Source organism: Mobula birostris, chromosome 25, assembly GCF_030028105.1.
Source record: "Mobula birostris isolate sMobBir1 chromosome 25, sMobBir1.hap1, whole genome shotgun sequence".
Taxonomy (NCBI): Eukaryota; Metazoa; Chordata; class Chondrichthyes; order Myliobatiformes; family Myliobatidae; genus Mobula; species Mobula birostris.
The window spans coordinates 53,068,296-53,085,182 of NC_092394.1; the positions used below are offsets into that span (position 1 = coordinate 53,068,296).

Genomic DNA, 16,887 nt, shown 5'->3' on the forward strand with positions numbered 1-16,887 from the left:
TCATATATATTAATGATCTTGATGATGGGATGGTAAATTGGATTAGTAAGTATGCAGATGATACTAAGATAGGTGGAGTTGTGGATAATGAAGTGAGGTTTTCAAAGCTTGCAGAGAGATTTAGGCCAGTTAGAAGAGTGGGCTGAAAGATGGCAGATGGAGTTTAATGCTGATAAATGTGAGCTACATTTTGGTAGGGCTACTCAAAATAGGACGTTCATGGCAAATGGTAGGGCGTTGAAGAATGCAGTAGAACAGAGGGATCTAGGAATAATGGTGCATAGTTCCCTGAAGGTGGAATCTCATGGGGATAGGGTGGTGAAGAAAGCTTTTGGTATGCTAGCCTTTATAAATCAGAGCACTGAGTATAGGAGTTGGGATGTAATGTTGAAATTGTACAAGGCACTGGTAAGGCCAAATTTGGAGTATTGTGTACAGTTCTAGTCACCGAATTATAGGAAAGATGTCAGTAAAATAGAGAGAGTACAGAGGAGATCTACTAGAATGTTACCTGGGTTTCATCACCTAAGTTACAGAAAAAAGTTGAACAAGTTAGGTCTTTATTCTTTGGAACGTAGAAGGTTGAGGGGGGACTCGATAGAGGTATTTAAAATTATGAGGAGGATAGATAGAGTTGACGTGGATAGGCTTTTTCCATTGAGAGTAGGGGAGATTCAAACAAGAGGACATGAGTTGAGAGTTAGAGGGCAAAAGTTTAGGGGTAACATGAGGGGGAACTTCTTTACTCAGAGAGTGGTGGCTGTGTGGAACGAGCTTGCAGCAGAAGTGGTTGAGGCAGGTTCAATGTTGTCATTTAAAGTTAAATTGGATAGATATATGGACAGGAGAGGAATGGAGGGTTATGGGCTGAGTGCAGGTCGGTGGGACTAGGTGAGAGTAAGAGTTCAGCATGGACTAGAAGGGCCGAGATGGCCTGTTTCCATGCTGTAATTGTTATATGGTTATATCACTCTCATCAAGGCTTTGGACTGATTTCAGATGGTGATAAGGACATTTCCTCAAGTGGAAAGCTGAGGCATATGGAACCCTCCCAGGAGCAGGGAAGTTTCATGAGAGACATATGAGAGAGACTCGGCATTGCAGAAATATTTTTCCAGATAAGGGGTCTTGACCTGAACCATCAGCCATTTATTTCACACCAGAGACTGTCCCGAGTTCCTCCGGTAACTTGTCCGTTGTTGCAGGCCCCAGCACCTTACAAACAAACCCTGGGAGGACCATCAGCCAAAATTAGAGAAGTGCAATATTCTACTCATAATCAAAGATCAAAACAGACACAGGTTGAAAGTCATGTAGAGTTTAGGATATAACAAGTTTATTGAACTTTAAATTTAGTCATCTTGCTTTCCATGAATCAGATGAGTCCATCATCACTGATTGCGGGTAAGTTATTGGAGATCCATCTTACCTTCAGAATATAAAAACATGCAAAAAATATGCTCTTTGTATTAATACATATGTACAGAACAACAGTTGCATCTCTCCCCAGACTAATTACAGTGGCATCATGCATAAACCGTAGTGGGCAGTGTAGGTTCATCAGTCACAGCAAACACTGAGTTTTACAATCCAGCTGATGCGGGAAGGGTGACACGGGGTATTCCGACAAGATCAAAGTAAAAATAAAGATACCGGGAGACTTCACAACAGTTCAGCGCCCCTGACTACAAGGCAAGAGGACTGGACACTAAAGAGCACACTGTCTCGTCAGCCACACAGACCGGTGTGGCCACTGGCATTCCATGCGCTGCACCGCAATAGGACATAGACACACCATGTAACCTTGGTTGCCATGCTGGGTACAATACAGCTGGGGACCATGCACGGAAGGCCAGGCATGTTATGGAGGGACTGCACTCTCCGATGGAGGGCTACTGGTGGTCCATGCAGCTTCTGCTGGGCTACTCGCTTCCTACAGTGACAAATCCCATCGAGTACCTGCTGGGCTCAGGCTGCCGGTCCATTCACCCCCTCGCCAGGGGCTCAGCCCACCAACAGTGAGTTAGAGGTTGTGGGTGACCAAGACAAGGCCTGCAGCCCAGGAACTCCCCTCGCCAGCTGTTCACACCAGATGCGTGAGACGGTGATGAACCATTTGCCCACAGTGCCAGCTGAACAAGGGTGGCAAGCAGAAGGAGCCAGGCATTGCCAGTCTGGTCCAGCTGTGACTGAGTGTGGCAGTATATTGAGGTAGGAGCCGCAGCACTAGGCCCTGGGTGTAGGGATAGGGTATAGATTGACAGGTGGGGCAGGGGAAGGATGATTTTTACCCATAGGGTAAGACAGTGGAACAGTGTGGAGTCCCATTCCTTTCTGTGGGAGTGTGCGACTGACTCTGGTTACTCTAAAAGCCTCACCTATCGTAGTTCTCAGCAGCACCAGGGTGAAGGGGAATGCAGAGGTCACATTCAGCACCCGCAGGGCGCAGGGCACAGCGTCCAGCGTGACCCACACCACCTCACCTTCTCCACACAACCTTCCCAAACCATGGGCATTTCCCAGTCTGCTGGGAAGTGGCTCCGAGCCACACTGCTCAGACCAGCCGCCACTGCCTCTCCCTCTTCACGAAGTATCACTGCTGCCTCTCCGCCGTGCCACTGACCAGCAGGGCAACTCTCACCCCGAACCCCTCACAGCACCGCCAGTCAGGGCAGTAGGCCATATGCCAGTTCTCACGTCAATGAGAGGTTGTTCACTGGAGGAGTCAAAGGAGGTTCGTGAAAATGATTCCAGGATTGAATGACTTGTCATATGAAGAGCATTTGATAGCTCTGGGCCTCTGTTCACTAGAATTCAGAAGGATGAGGGGTAACCTCATTGAAACCTATCGAGTGGTGAAAGGCCTTGACAGAGTGGATGTGGAGAGGATGTTTCCAATGGTGGGAGAGTCTAGACCAGAGGACACAGCCTCAAAATAGAGGGGTGTCCATTTAGAACATAGATGAGGAGGAATTTCTTTAACCTGAGAGCAGTGAATCTGTAGAATTATAGCCACAGGCAACTGTGGAGGCCAAACCTTTATGTATATTTAAGGCAGAGGTTGATAGATTCGATTGGTCAGGGCATGAAAGGATACAGAGGGAAGGCAGGGGATTGGGGCTGAGAGGAAGATTGGATCAGCCATGATGAAATGGCAGAGCAGATTCGATGGGCCAAATGGCCTAATTCTGCTCTTGTATCTTATGGTCTTATTACTGATCCTGCCTTCAATTAATGGAGAGGGACAGAGGGGAGTATTCCCTCTTTAACGGGTGATTCAACCCTCATCCGCAAAGAATGAAAGCTCTAATCCTAAGGAGTTTAAAGATAATTTATACCTGGTGATTTCTTCAGCGTGGGCAGACGTGTTCCTCGCTCTGAGAAAAGCCTTATGTGCCTGGTATGGTGTATGTGAGGATCGGCTGTGAAATACCCGGTGGCTCTAATGACATCAGCAGAGCATTCAGAAATCTGCCCCAAGTAGAGCAGGACCTAACGGTCTACAACAGTCACAAGGCATTAACGACAACACGTAGCCATTCCCCATCACTACACAGGCAGGTCCCACACCGCCGCTGGCCAGTCCTGAGGCAGGGACTGGGGGCTATGGGCAAGGCAGCTGGAGCTGGTGAGAGCCCCAGTGCTGGGATTGGAGGTAGCAGGTTCAGAGAGCAGGGCTGAGGTGTTGGAGACCAGTGGAGTCACTGTGAAAGCAGCGTAGCGCCATGCTGACCAAGCTGCTTATCTACATTCATCTCATTTCCCTGCATCTGGCCCAATCCCTCACAGAGGCAAGTATCATCGCAGCATTTTAAATGTGATTGTACTCCTGTCCACCACTTCCTCTGGCAGTTAGCTCCATTTACCTACTAATTTCTACCAACAAAAATTCTTCTTCGGGTACCCTTTAAGTCTTTTCCCGCTCACCAGAAAGCCCCTGCCCTGAGAGAAAGACTGTGACCATTTACTCTATCTATGCTCTTTATGATTTTATAAACCTCCAAAATGCTCCAGTGACAGCAATCGCAGTCTATCCAATCTTCCCTTGTGAGTAAAACCCTGCAATGCAAGCAACATCCAGATGAATCTCTTCCGCGCTCTCTCTACTGTCAGCACATTTGTTCCACAGTGCAGTGACTGGGACCGCACTCAGTTCCATGTTTCACCTAACCAATGTCTTGTACATCTATACCATGTTTTCCTGACACTCATCACAATAACCTGGCTATGAAGGCAAGCAAGCTAAACACAACCTTCACTACCTGGTGTTGCCATCTTCAGGGAGATATGGATTTACGATCCTGAGTCCCCTGTATACCAAAGTTTCCAAGGTGTTAGCACCTGACTAATAATGGGCTACAGACACAAAACTCTACAGGTGCTGGAAATCCAAGCAACACACAAAATGCTGGAGGAACTCGGCAGGCCAGGCAGCATCTATGGAAATGAGTACAGTCGACATTTTGGGCCAAGACCCTTCTTCAGGATGTCACACCCTGGTCTCATGCTAGGCCCCACTCACCACTGACCTGCTCCATTAATCGCAGGGCAGTTCCAGTTATGGAGTCAGCTTCACCATTCCCCCTTGCATGCTGTAGACAAAAATGACCCCCCCCCCCCACTCACTCCAACCTAGTAACCTTCACTGCTGCCTCTTGATTCCAAGGGATCTCTGGGGGTCCTAAAGGACGTGTCCATACTGTGCCTGATGACCCAAGGCAGGCTAGAATGCTCTTCCATTCCACCGCTCACCTGTGCCACCCCCAGCAAAGGTAGGCATCTCACTGGACAGGTAATCCAATGGATGAGGTGACACCTGGAAAGCCTCATCACCTCTTGCCCACCCTCAGGATCACCTTCCTGCAGCCCACATCCACAAAGCTCTACCCAAGCACATCAACAAATCGTGAATCATCCCAGTCATTAACGTGGCAACTTATCTATGTTTCATGAATCTGCTGGACAATTTGCTATCCCCAGCCCCCTGTCATTTCTGTGGCCGGGAGTTGATGCATCGTGCACGTATGGAGTGTGAGAGGTTGTAGCCTCTCTCTGAGTATTTCTAAGGGCTGCTCCTCAGGTTCCGGCCGCAGTTCAACCCCGGGCTCCTTAGGTCACGCGGTGGGGGAGGGGTGGAGTCTGGGTCACGGCGGGTTTCCTGGTCTGTTTGCTCCTGGGCCTGGCCAAGATGGTGGGCAGTCGGGGGGTCTGCCAGAGCTGATTGCCTGTCCCTCTTTTAGGGTCATGTCCATGCCCATGTCCCTGGAGAAGACACTCATGGTACTCATGAGTACAAAAGGGAATTTCCAGGACCAGTGATCCCATCGGGGGCTCGATAGTGATAACCGTATTTTAATTTGTTACAGTGAGCAGTGTTTTATGAAGATCCAATGTTCTGAGATACTGTGGTCATTTGAATAAACTTCTGTTTATTAAATCAAATAATTTGCTAAACTACGTCATTCAGGGGACAGATATACGTGTTAGTGGTGTTGGTCAATATATCAATCACAGGCAAATCTCTCCCCACCATTGCTAGTATCTACTGGACGCACTACTCGAGAAGGCAACGTCCAACATCAAAGATCCACACCGGGGATCTGTCTCAAGTCTCACACCACCAGGTTCAAGAACAGCTTCAACCACTTGGTACTTAAACCCTAACCACCACCTCAGTATAGCAACACGGATCACTTGCCACTACAGTACAACTTTGTCTTGTTTTGTACTAATTTTGTTCCTTTTAGAATTTTGTACGAGCTATGCTTTGCTTGTGAATGTCGTGTCCCTGACGCTCTGTGCCTGCGATGCTGCGGCAAGTAAGTTTTTCACTGTACTTGTGCAGACGACAATAACCTTTGACCTTGGGGAGAGTCCTGGCCACTGCACGTCACCCTGACAGGATCACAGAGAACAGAACAGCCTGCACCCTCCCAGTCCAGGGCAACAGGACATGAGGTTGATGGTACAAGTCGGTTTCTGACCCTCGTCACCTGCACTGAAGCTCCTGATGTGTCCCGTTTCTAGGGTTCTGTCTGGCGGCGGAGGATGGATGATAGAGGGTCACTCGGTAACCCGGAAGCAGTTCACAGGACGGCGAGCTGGTGCAGGCTGAGCACACTGACCTTCCACAGCGACACAATCCGTCTCGTCCAATGAGGAAACTTCAAGAGCGGGGGAACCATTTCACTTCCTCGCCTTGCCCTTGTGGTCACATCTGCCAGCTGGTCAGGACCCCTCTCGGGTTTAATCGGAAGCTGTAGTCCATGGAAGGCCGCGTGGTAATGAAGAGCGAAGACAGGTTGGAAACGAGCGTGCGACAGGCTGAATGCAGCATGCATGAGCTTCAGGCCCTCAGGAAATGGCCTCGTCCTCACACACATCCGGCAGCTCACTGTCTTTTCCTGCGTCCCCACTCACTTGCTTCCTGCAACAGGGACAGTGAGATGTGTTAGTACCGGACTGCACCCCGGGATGCATCGCACCCTTGTTCCCAGGCCAGGTGCCAGATTCAGCGGAGTGGGCACCAGAGATATTGACTGGGCCGTATTCAGTGGAAGATTCAAGCACTGGCAGGTGGCCTGGGAAGAAACCGAGCCAGAAACATCTTGACCAGCTCCGACAGTCAGCAAAACTTGCCAAAGTAAAATGGATTGTATTACATTGTAAACATAAACAAGTAAAATGCTCAAAAAGCATATTTAAAGCTATTAACATGAGGAAAGCAATTTTGAAATTGTAACTTGCTCTTACTTATGCTTCTAAGTATTTACCAGCATTGCCCAGGAGGTCAGTGGATTGCAGGTTCGGCACCAGCCCTCGGGCCACAGAGCCTTTCTGCTCTGTCACTGGATTCCAGGTGGGCAAACCCTTCCCAATCTGACTGGACATGACAGTCACCCTCCATGGGAATAGCCTGGAGCGATACAGCCAGACAGCACTATCTGTGCTCGCAGGTGCCCAGCGTGACAGGCACAATGGTCTAAGGAATAAACCGGGATAGCAGGAGAGATCCCATCGCTTCGAGCGCATTGAGGAAACCCCAGCTGGCGACGTGGCAAGTAAGGTTTAGTTGGTTGTGGGCATGCCACGTTGGCACTGGAAGCGTGGAGGCACTGGCAGGCTGGTCATTGACACAAACAACATATTTCACTGTCTTATTTGTCACGTGTACATTGAAACAACCTTTAATATTAACCTTTAAGCAGTGAAGTGAACTGCAACTTCATCCACAGCCTTCCTCCATCAATGGAAAATAATGGGGATGGTCTGTGTTTATCTGGGATGCAAACAGAGAACATGGGGTCTGTGAGCTTTGCTAGGCTGTACTATCAATGGGGATGGTCTGTGTTCATCTGGGGTGCAAACAGAGAACATGGGGTCTGTGAGCTTTGCTAGGCTGTACTATCAATGGGGATGGTCTGTGTTCATCTGGGGTGCAAACAGAGAACATGGGGTCTGTGAGCTTTGCTAGGCCGTATCGTCATGTCTGTCCAATCAACACAACACGAGCTTCTGGCAGCGAACAGATGGAAATCCCACACCACTGCAAGTCCCCCTCAAGTGGAACACATGGCCAGCTGAAATAGTTAGTAACATATGGTGCATTGGGTCATCGGTCATTGATCCCAAAGGAAATCACAGTGTCACAGCAGCATTAAAAGTGCACAGATATACAAATATTAGAAGTAAGAAAGAATAAAAATAAGTTACCTCAAACAGTCTAACAGGAGGCAGTCGTGTATTTGGGACAGCTCTTAAAGAACAAAAACTAATTGAGATAATAGCCGGGATTCTCTTCATTTATTTGGGTCACTCTGCTGCTTAATGAGGACAGGAGACTTTGCCGAACAGTTTCCAACTAGTGTCAGTCACGTGCACTTGTGTGACCGTTACACACTACACTGAGCTTACAGCAAACAGCTTTTCAATAGCATCAGTTGTGCACATTTGTGTCCAAAAAGCAGCGATTTTTGTCACTGATAGCTGGTGAGAAATAAACAGCAAGACAATTGAGAACTGTTTTGCTCACTGCGGTTTCGAGCATTCAGTCTTGGAAACGCCAGGAGTGAAAATAAAATCTTTCCACCCCTTCAACCAGTTGGCAACTACAAAGAATTTAAAGGTATGGACAGTCATCTTGAGTCTTGCCTTTGGTCCCCACCAGACTCTCAACTCTCAGCTGTGCCTCCAAGTCGCTGTTTGCATGTGACAGTGTCCACACCCAGGTCCACCACTTTGACAGGCAGACTAAACCGGGTGAGGGTAGGCAGCAGGTTTCATACCCTGGTGAGATAGGGACTTGCCTGTCCCAGCAAGCAAAGGCATCTCTGTCAGTCTGGGAGTATGAAATCCAACAGCAGGAGAGAAATGCTACATGGAGGGCCAAGGGCACAAGGCACAGAAGAGGTCATGGTCATCATTCCAACCAGGGAAGACCCCAGTTGCAATGTCCACTTGTACCTCTGTACACAGACTTCCAAAGTCAAGGGAGTAGAACTGCCACAGTGAAACAGCTTCCTTACTTTTAAAACTCTCCCTCACAGGTTTCCTGTTATCATTGGATACAACAGATAGTCACCAGAGGTATTGGTAGTGTTCTAATTTGTACTGTATTTCATTTAAATACATAACTTGTTACTCAGCTAAAAGGTGAAACTTTGGCTAATTGGGGCAACCACTTAGTAGAGGCAAAATAGGTAAGGTTCCCGATGTGTCACAATTCACCGGAATGCGCACCGTGTCGACAGGAATTCACCAGTATGCGCTTTGCGTTGGCAGGAATTCACCGGCATGCGCGGCGCGTCGGCAGGAATTCACCTGAATGTGCCGCACGTCAACAGAAATTCGCCGGAGTGTGCAGCATGTCAATAGGAATTTGCCGGAATGTGCTGCATGTCGACAGAAATTAGCCAGAAAGCATTGCATGTCGAAAGGAATTCGCCGGAATGTGCTACACATAGACAGAAATTCGCCAGGATGCATTCCCTGTCGACAGAAATTTGCCGGAAGGCACTGCACGTTGACAGGAATGCTGCTCCCTTACTCTTCGCTCACTGCCACATCACCCTCCAACTCTTTTTCACTTCCCCTCATCACACCATGGCTGTACCATGTTCACTTCAGTAAGGAACCTCGAAAGAGACAAGGGAAGGGTGCTGTGTGTGCACCGCGGTGAGCGGAGCTCCTGTGCGTGCACCGCGGTGAGCCGAGCTCCTGTGCGTGCACCGCGGTGAGCCGAGCTCCTGTGCGTGCACCGCGGTGAGCCGAGCTCCTGTGCGTGCACTAGGGTGAGCGGAGCTCCTGTGCGTGCACCGTGGTTAGCCGAGCTCCTGTGCGTGCACTAGGGTGAGCGGAGCTCCTGTGCGTGTACCGCGGTGAGCCCAGCTCCTGTGCGTGCACCGGGGTGAGCGGAGCTCCTGTGCGTGCACTAGGGTGAGCCGAGCTCCTGTGCGTGCACCACGGTGAGCGGAGCTCCTGTGCGTGCACCGGGGTGAGCCGAGCTCCTGTGCGTGCACCACGGTGAGCGGAGCTCCTGTGCGTGCACCGGGGTGAGCCGAGCTCCTGTGCGTGCACTAGGGTGAGCCGAGCTCCTGTGCGTGCACCACGATGAGCGGAGCTCCTGTGCGTGCACTGTATTAAGCCAAGCTCCTGTGCGTTGAGCCGAGCTCCTGTGCGTGCACTAGGGTGAGCGGAGCTCCTGTGCCTGCACCGCAGTGAGCCAAGCTCCTGTACGTGCACTGCGGTGAGCAGAGCTCCTGTGCGTGCACTAGGGTGAGCGGAGCTGCTGTGCCTGCACTAGGGTGAGCGGAGCTCCTGTGCGTGCACTGCAGTGAGTGGAGCTCCTGTGCCTGCACTAGGGTGAGCGGAGCTCCTGTGCGTGCACCGTGGTGAGCAGAGCTCCTGTGCGTGCACTAGGGTGAGCAGAGCTCCTGTGCCTGCACTAGGGTGAGCCGAGCTCCTGTGCGTGCACTGCGGTGAGCCGAGCTCCTGTGTGTGCACTGCAGTGAGCGGAGCTGCTGTGCGTGCACTAGGGTGAGCCGAGCTCCTGTGCGTGCAGTGCGGTGAGCAGAGCTCCTGTGCCTGCACTAGGGTGAGCCGAGCTCCTGTGCGTGCACTGCGGTGAGCCGAGCTCCTGTGCGTGCACTGCAGTGAGCGGAGCTGCTGTGCCTGCACTAGGGTGAGCCGAGCTCCTGTGCGTGCACCGTGGTGAGCGGAGCTCCTGTGCGTGCACCGTGGTGAGCCGAGCTCCTGTGCGTGTACCGTGGTGAGCCGAGCTCCTGTGCGTGTACCGTGGTGAGCGGAGCTCCTGTGCGTGCACTGTGGTGAGCCGAGCTCCTGTGCGTGCACTAGGGTGAGCCGAGCTCCTGTGCGTGCACTGTGGTGAGCCGAGCTCCTGTGCGTGCACTGTGGTGAGCCGAGCTCCTGTGCGTGCACTAGGGTGAGCCGAGCTCCTGTGCGTGCACTGTGGTGAGCCGAGCTCCTGTGCGTGCACTAGGGTGAGCCGAGCTCTTGTGCGTGCTCACCCTCTGTTCTGGTGCCCAGGTCGGTGTAGAAGCTGAGTTCTGTGGGGGAGAGAATGAAGTCTTGTGGTCATGGTTAGTGGAAATGTCACAGGCTGAGCCCGTCAGCTCCTATAGCGGTTTCAGTCACACCCAGGACATGTACAAGCGGTGGGGCATAGAAGCAGGTCCTTGTTAGTATTCAGCAAAGCAAATAATGTATCCGAGTCTGTGGACACATACGTAATGTTGAAGACTGGTTGTGACTCTAACCTGCCTGTGCACTTTCTGCCTCAGCTGCATCTGTTGTACATTGTCCACGTCCCCTGCACTTTCTCTATAGCCGTTACACTTCATTCTGTACTCAGTAATAGTTTTACCTCGATGTACTGAGTAATAAATTGATCTGTCTGCAAGACAGTTTTCCCTGTTCCTCAGCACATGTGATAATAATCAACCAATTCCAATTCTGCTCAAGCCCAGAGTCCAGTTCTGTAGACACGTGAGCTCCACTGTCTGAGGAGGGCTTAATTTAAACTAGAACAGGTAGTGGGCCCTAAATTGGTCCGCAATGGCTACTGGCACTACTTGGTATCAGAGTCAAAAGCACATTGGAAATTGCCATACTTGCTGCGATCCCAAATCCGCTGAACAGCAGAAAGGGAAGCAGCAGCTCGGAATCCATGGAATAACTTTGCGAGGTGAGAAACAGGTCAGAGCCGTGCTGGATGGAACTTATCTTGTAGGCCTGGAAGGAGAAATGAGCAGCAGCCATACCATGCCGAAACAGGACCTCAACATAACCTAACTACGAGAGCACCAATCAGAATGATCATTAGATGGTTGGTCAGAAAAGTCCCAGAGCTCTGACTACATCACGCAATGAGCACTAAATGCACAGATACTGAAGGCCTAAGAACTGGCCTCGAGTACAGTGAAATAGCACCAATCAGAATGATCATTAGATGGCTGGAAGGAATAGTCCCACAGCTCTGACTACATCACACAGTGAAATGCTAGCAGTTCAGAACCGATGAAAATTTGGCACTGGTTCACTCACTGGTCTAAGGTTGAGAGGAGTGTGCAGCCATAGCCGGAGCTGGGTGGGGAACACCAAGGTCAGGAGCCGGGATCTGGAGTGCTTGTCTGTTTCAACTTTCTGTGACAAGCTGATACTCAAATGCTGGAAGTTCAATCTGCAGCTCCTTCAGACTGACTGGGTGCAAAGAAAAATGCATTATAGCACTGCGTAACATGAAAAGTGAAATGTAAATACGCTGGAGCATTAACAGGAATAACAACATGGTGGCATAGCGGGACATCCACAGTTCAGATTTCAATGACAGCGCCATCTGTAAGGAGTTTATACAAGGGTTTCCTCCAGGAGCTCCAGCTTCCTCCCACAGTCCAAAGACAAACTACTTACTAGGTTAATTGATCGTTGTAAATTGTCCCCCCGAATCATACCATTCAGACACAGCCCTGTCCTGAGATACAGGGATTTCCCTTGAATCATGTTGTACACAGACACAACCCTGCCCTGAGGTACAGCGATTTTCCCTGAATCATGTTGTACACAGACACAATCCTGCCCTGAGGTACAGCGATTTTCCCTGAATCATGTTGTACACAGACACAACCCTGCCCTGAGATACAGCGATGTTCTCTGAATCATGTTGTACACAGACACAACCCTGCCCTGAGGTACAGCGATTTTCCCTGAATCATGTTGTACACAGACACAATCCTGCCCTGAGGTACAGGGATTTTCCCTGAATCATGTTGTACACAGACACAACCCTGCCCTGAGATACAGCGATGTTCTCTGAATCATGTTGTACACAGACACAACCCTGCCCTGAGGTACAGCGATTTCCCCTGAATCATGTTGTACACAGACACAGCCCTGTCCTGATGCAGAGGGATTTCCCTTGAATCATGTTGTACACAGACACAACCCTGCCCAGAGATACAGGGATTTTCCCTGAATCATGTTGTTCACAGACACAGCCCTGTCCTGAGATACAGGGATTTACCGTGAATCATGTTGTTCACAGACACAGCCCTGTCCTGAGATACAGGGATTTACCGTGAATCGTGTTGTACACAGACACAGCCCTGTCCTGAGATACAGGGATTTCCCCTGAATCATGTTGTTCACAGACACAGCCTCATGGGTGGACATATTAGCATCAGCTGTTGCTCAAGATCCAAATCCTGGAACTCAGGCTGGTCACAGTCCAGACATTCCCCTCCGCTTCCGGCATTGTGGACAGACAGCTCTGTTTGCATCTCACTGCTCTCTTCCACCTACCTAATCTGCTGAGACCATCCCACAGGTGACTCTTGCCCTTTGTCTCACCTGCTCTCTCCATCCAGTGATCTCAACAATCCTTTCAAGTGAAGTAGGAATTAACTTGCCCTTCTCCTCTGGCGCCCTGCAATGTGATCTATCTGGAGAGATCATGCCTACTCTGCACGAGCACTCTGGGCAGTCAGTGAGCTCCTAGTTGCCTGTTCCTTTAATTCGCCATCTCTCTCCCATTCCGTCCTGTGTCTATCAGGTTCCAATGAAGCCCAATGCAAGCTTGGGGCAGAACATCTCTCCTTCCATCTGGAAACACTGCTGCCTTTGGGATTCAATACTGAATTCAATATTTTATAACCAGATCTTCCCCAGGATTCAACAGCGTTCTGTTCCTGAGAACCCTGAGCTGTGATATAAAGGCAAGTTGGCATGCAGCCTCAAGCCAAGATCCCACCTGGAAAAAGGTGCCTGCAGCCCAGAGCAGCCATGAAATCCATTCCACAAGAGACAGAGATGGAAATCACACTGCACAGAGAACAGAGCTTCCTAATGCCTGCCATTCCTGGAAGAGAAGCAACAGCAGGTATTTATACCATCTGACAAAGGTCATTTTAGATGTTGGCACTTCAAGAACAGCAACCTTGTCCTGTCTTAGTTCCACACAACCTGAAGTCTTTTATGTTTGGATCCTGACCCTCCAATCCATTCATCTATCTGCTTTGAACCCTATAGTTCCATTGTCCTTAGTTAGTAACCTTGTACTCAATGCGTCTCAGAATATTATGATTACCATTTACTTAGCTCCCAATTTTCCAATTAAATGCAGCCTTTTTTCCTGGCCTCTCTTCCAACAGATGGTATCATGACAGTCCAAAGCTCACTCCATTTGCTCCACCCCTGTCTAATTATGGTAATCAGGATGTCCTATAATTATCATCCTCTCCTTTACCAATGCCCGTTTTTGTTACCTTAGCGCTGGAACATGGTTGCTGAGCACAGAGTGCCACAATGTGCCAACTTGTATTGCACTCTGAAGAGACCTATTTCAAAGCCGACTGGTTCAGGCCAAGCAGAAAACAATGAAATAATGTCCCCCATCCTCCCCAAACTGTAATCAACAGCCTTTGCCACCAAGAAGAAAGCAATGAAATGACCATTCCCCCACACTCCGCAATCCGTAACCTCCCACCTCACCAACCATTAGCTCACACTGACTTCGCATCGGGCGAATAATTCCCATCCAACCTCTCCAAGGTTTGTCCCATCGCTATTCTTATAAGTGCCTTCACCCTCAGTTTTGAATTCATCAGTAACTGCACTTTTTTGTCCTAACATCGAGGGCTGTGACTCAAGGTCCTAAGCACTGCAATCCCATCTCCAAACCTCTTTAGCTTTTTACCTCTTTCTACTCCTTTATGATGCTCTTTGAAAACCTGTTTCTTTCCCCATGGATTGGAGAAGGTGGAAATCGCTTGCTCCAGCATCGGAGGGGTATTAAAATGACTGCTGTTGCTCAGTTTGGAAGTCTTCTCTGGATCGAATTATCTTTAAGAATTGTGAGGAGCAGTTCCAGCCCGAGGTTAAGTGTGAAATGTTCACAGTCGTCCTTTCCTTTCTGATATTTATCCAGCTCCCTGACACCCCTTACCCAGCAGCGCACCTCTGACCCCAACCATTCACTGTGTCAAAATATTTTATTCTCATCAACTTTCCAACTCTTACACCAATGAAAATAGTTTCTCTGTCTCTCTATTCAAAAAGGAGGTAGTGTTGGGCCTCCCGAGGAGCATTGGGGTGGATAAGTCTCCGGAACTTGATGGCACCTATCCCAGGACACTGAGAGAGGTAAGAGAGGAGATTTCTCGGGCTTTGACCAAGATCTTTGTATCCTCTTTAATTACAGGTGAGGACCCAGGGGACTGTAGAAACACCAGTGTTGCTCCGTCTCAATAAGATGGGTAATCAGGATTACCCAGTAAATTATAGGGGAGTGAGCCTCACATCAGTGGTAGGGAAATTGTTAGAGAAGATTCTTAAGGTTAGGACCTAATCGCATCTGGAAAAGCACAGACTTATTAGGGATAGTCAGCATGGCTTTCTCAGGCCAAAGTCATGTCATACAAACTTGGCTGAGCGCTCTGAGATTACAAAGATGAATGATGGTGGTCGGGCAGTAGATGTTGTGTACATTGACTTTAGTACAGATTTCAAAGTGGTCCCTCTTTGTAGGGAATTTCACAGGAAATTCATGGAAACTTGTTAGACTGGATTCTAAATTGGTCTTACTGGAAGTGCTGGAGATGTTTTATTCTGACTGGAAGCCTGTGACCAGTCATGTTCCACAAGGGTCAGTGCTGGAATTTCTGTTATTTGAAGTATCTATAAATAATTTGGATGAAAATGAAGTTAGGCTGATTATTAAGTTTGTAGAAAACACAAGAAATGGTAGGATTGTGGACAGTGAGACAGGTTGTCAAAGGATGCAGCAGGATATTGATGAAGGTAGAGTAGTAGATGTAGTGTATATGGATTTAGCAAGGCATTTGATAAGGTACCTCATGCAAGGCTTATTGAGAAAGTAAGGAGACATGGGATCCGAGGGGATATTGCTTTGTGGATCCAGAACTGGCTTGCCCACAGAAGGCAAAGAGCGGTTGTAGACAAGTCATATTCTGCATGGAGGTCAGTCACCAGTGGGGTGCCTCAGGGATCTGTTCTGGGACCCCTTCTCTTTGTGATTTTTATAAATGACCTGGATGAGGAAGTGGAGGGATGGGTTAGTCAATTTGCTGATGACACAAAGGTTGGAGGTGTTGTGGGTAGTGTGGAGAGCTGTCAGAGGTTACAGCAGGGCATCGATAGGAAGCAAAACTGGGCTGAGAAATGGAGATGGAGTTCAACTCAGATAAGTGTGAGGTGGTTCATTTTGATAGGTCAAATATGACGGCAGAATATAGTATTAAATGTAAGACTCTTGGCAGTGTGAAGGATCAAAGGGATCTTGGGGTCTGAGACCATAGGACACTCAAAGCTGCTGCGCAGGTTGACTCTGTGGTTAAGAAGGCGTACAGTGCATTGGCCTTCATCAACCGTGGAATTGAGTTTAGGAGCCGAGATGTAATGTTGCAGCTATATAGGACCCTGGCCAGAACCCACTTGGAGTACTGTGTTCAGTTCTGGTCGCCTCACTACAGGAAGGATGTGGAAACCATAGAAAGGGTGCAGAGGAGATTTACAAGGATGTTGCCTGGATTGGGGAGCATGACTTATGAGAATAGGTTGAGTGAACTCGGCCTTTTCTCCTTGGAGCGACAGAGGATGAGAGGTGACCTGATAGAGTTGTACAAGATAATGAGAGGCATTGATCATGTGGGTAGTCAGAAGCTTTTTCCCAGGGTTGTAATGGCTATTATGAGAGGGCACAGGTTTAAGGTGCTTGAAAGTAGATACAGAGAAGATACCAGGGATAAGTTTTTATGCAGAGAGTGATGAGTGCATGGAATGGGCTGCTGGCGACAGTGGTGGAGGTGAATACAATAGGGTCTTTTAAGAGACTCCTGGATAGGTACATGGAACTTAGAAAAATAGAGGGCTATGGGTAACCCTAGGTAATTTCTAAAGTAAGTACATGTTCGGCACAGCATTGTGGGCCGAAGGGCCTGTATTGTGCTGTAGGTTTTCTATGTTTCTATGATATAGACCAGTTGGAGATGTGGGCAGAGAAATGGCAGACAGAATTTAATCAGGATAAGTCTTGGCTGGGGGGGGGTCAAACAGAAGAAATACATAGGAAGAAATCTGGATCCTCAGAGGCATTGATGTACAGAGGGATCTTGGGGTAGAAGTCCACAGCTCACTAAAAGTAGCAACACAGGGAGATAGAGTGGTTAAGACATAATCATGAACACACAAAAAAAACATTAGACACAAAAAAATGTAAGTTTGTTGAAGACACTACTGTCGTAGCCAAATCAAAGGTAGTGATGAATTAGCATATAGGAGGGAGATTGAAAACCTGGCTGAGTGGTGCCACCACAATGTCAGCAAAACCAAGAAGCTGATTATTGACTTCAGAAA

General features: G+C 48.8%; 1 protein-coding gene across 12 annotated transcripts in view; it reads right to left on the reverse strand.

The window, feature by feature from the left end:
* Window positions 1-1,319: 1,319 nt before the first annotated feature.
* Window positions 1,320-16,887, reverse strand: part of camkk1a (calcium/calmodulin-dependent protein kinase kinase 1, alpha a) — a 236,466-nt gene continuing 220,898 nt past the window's right edge. For 11 of the 12 annotated variants that reach the window (XM_072243529.1, XM_072243524.1, XM_072243528.1 and 8 more), the window contains one exon: window positions 1,320-6,427. In XM_072243529.1, the coding sequence (XP_072099630.1) occupies window positions 6,355-6,427 (73 nt within the window). In that variant the 3' untranslated portion in view covers window positions 1,320-6,354. The remainder of the gene's footprint in view (window positions 6,428-16,887) is intronic. The other variant, XR_011883155.1, reaches the window with a different exon arrangement.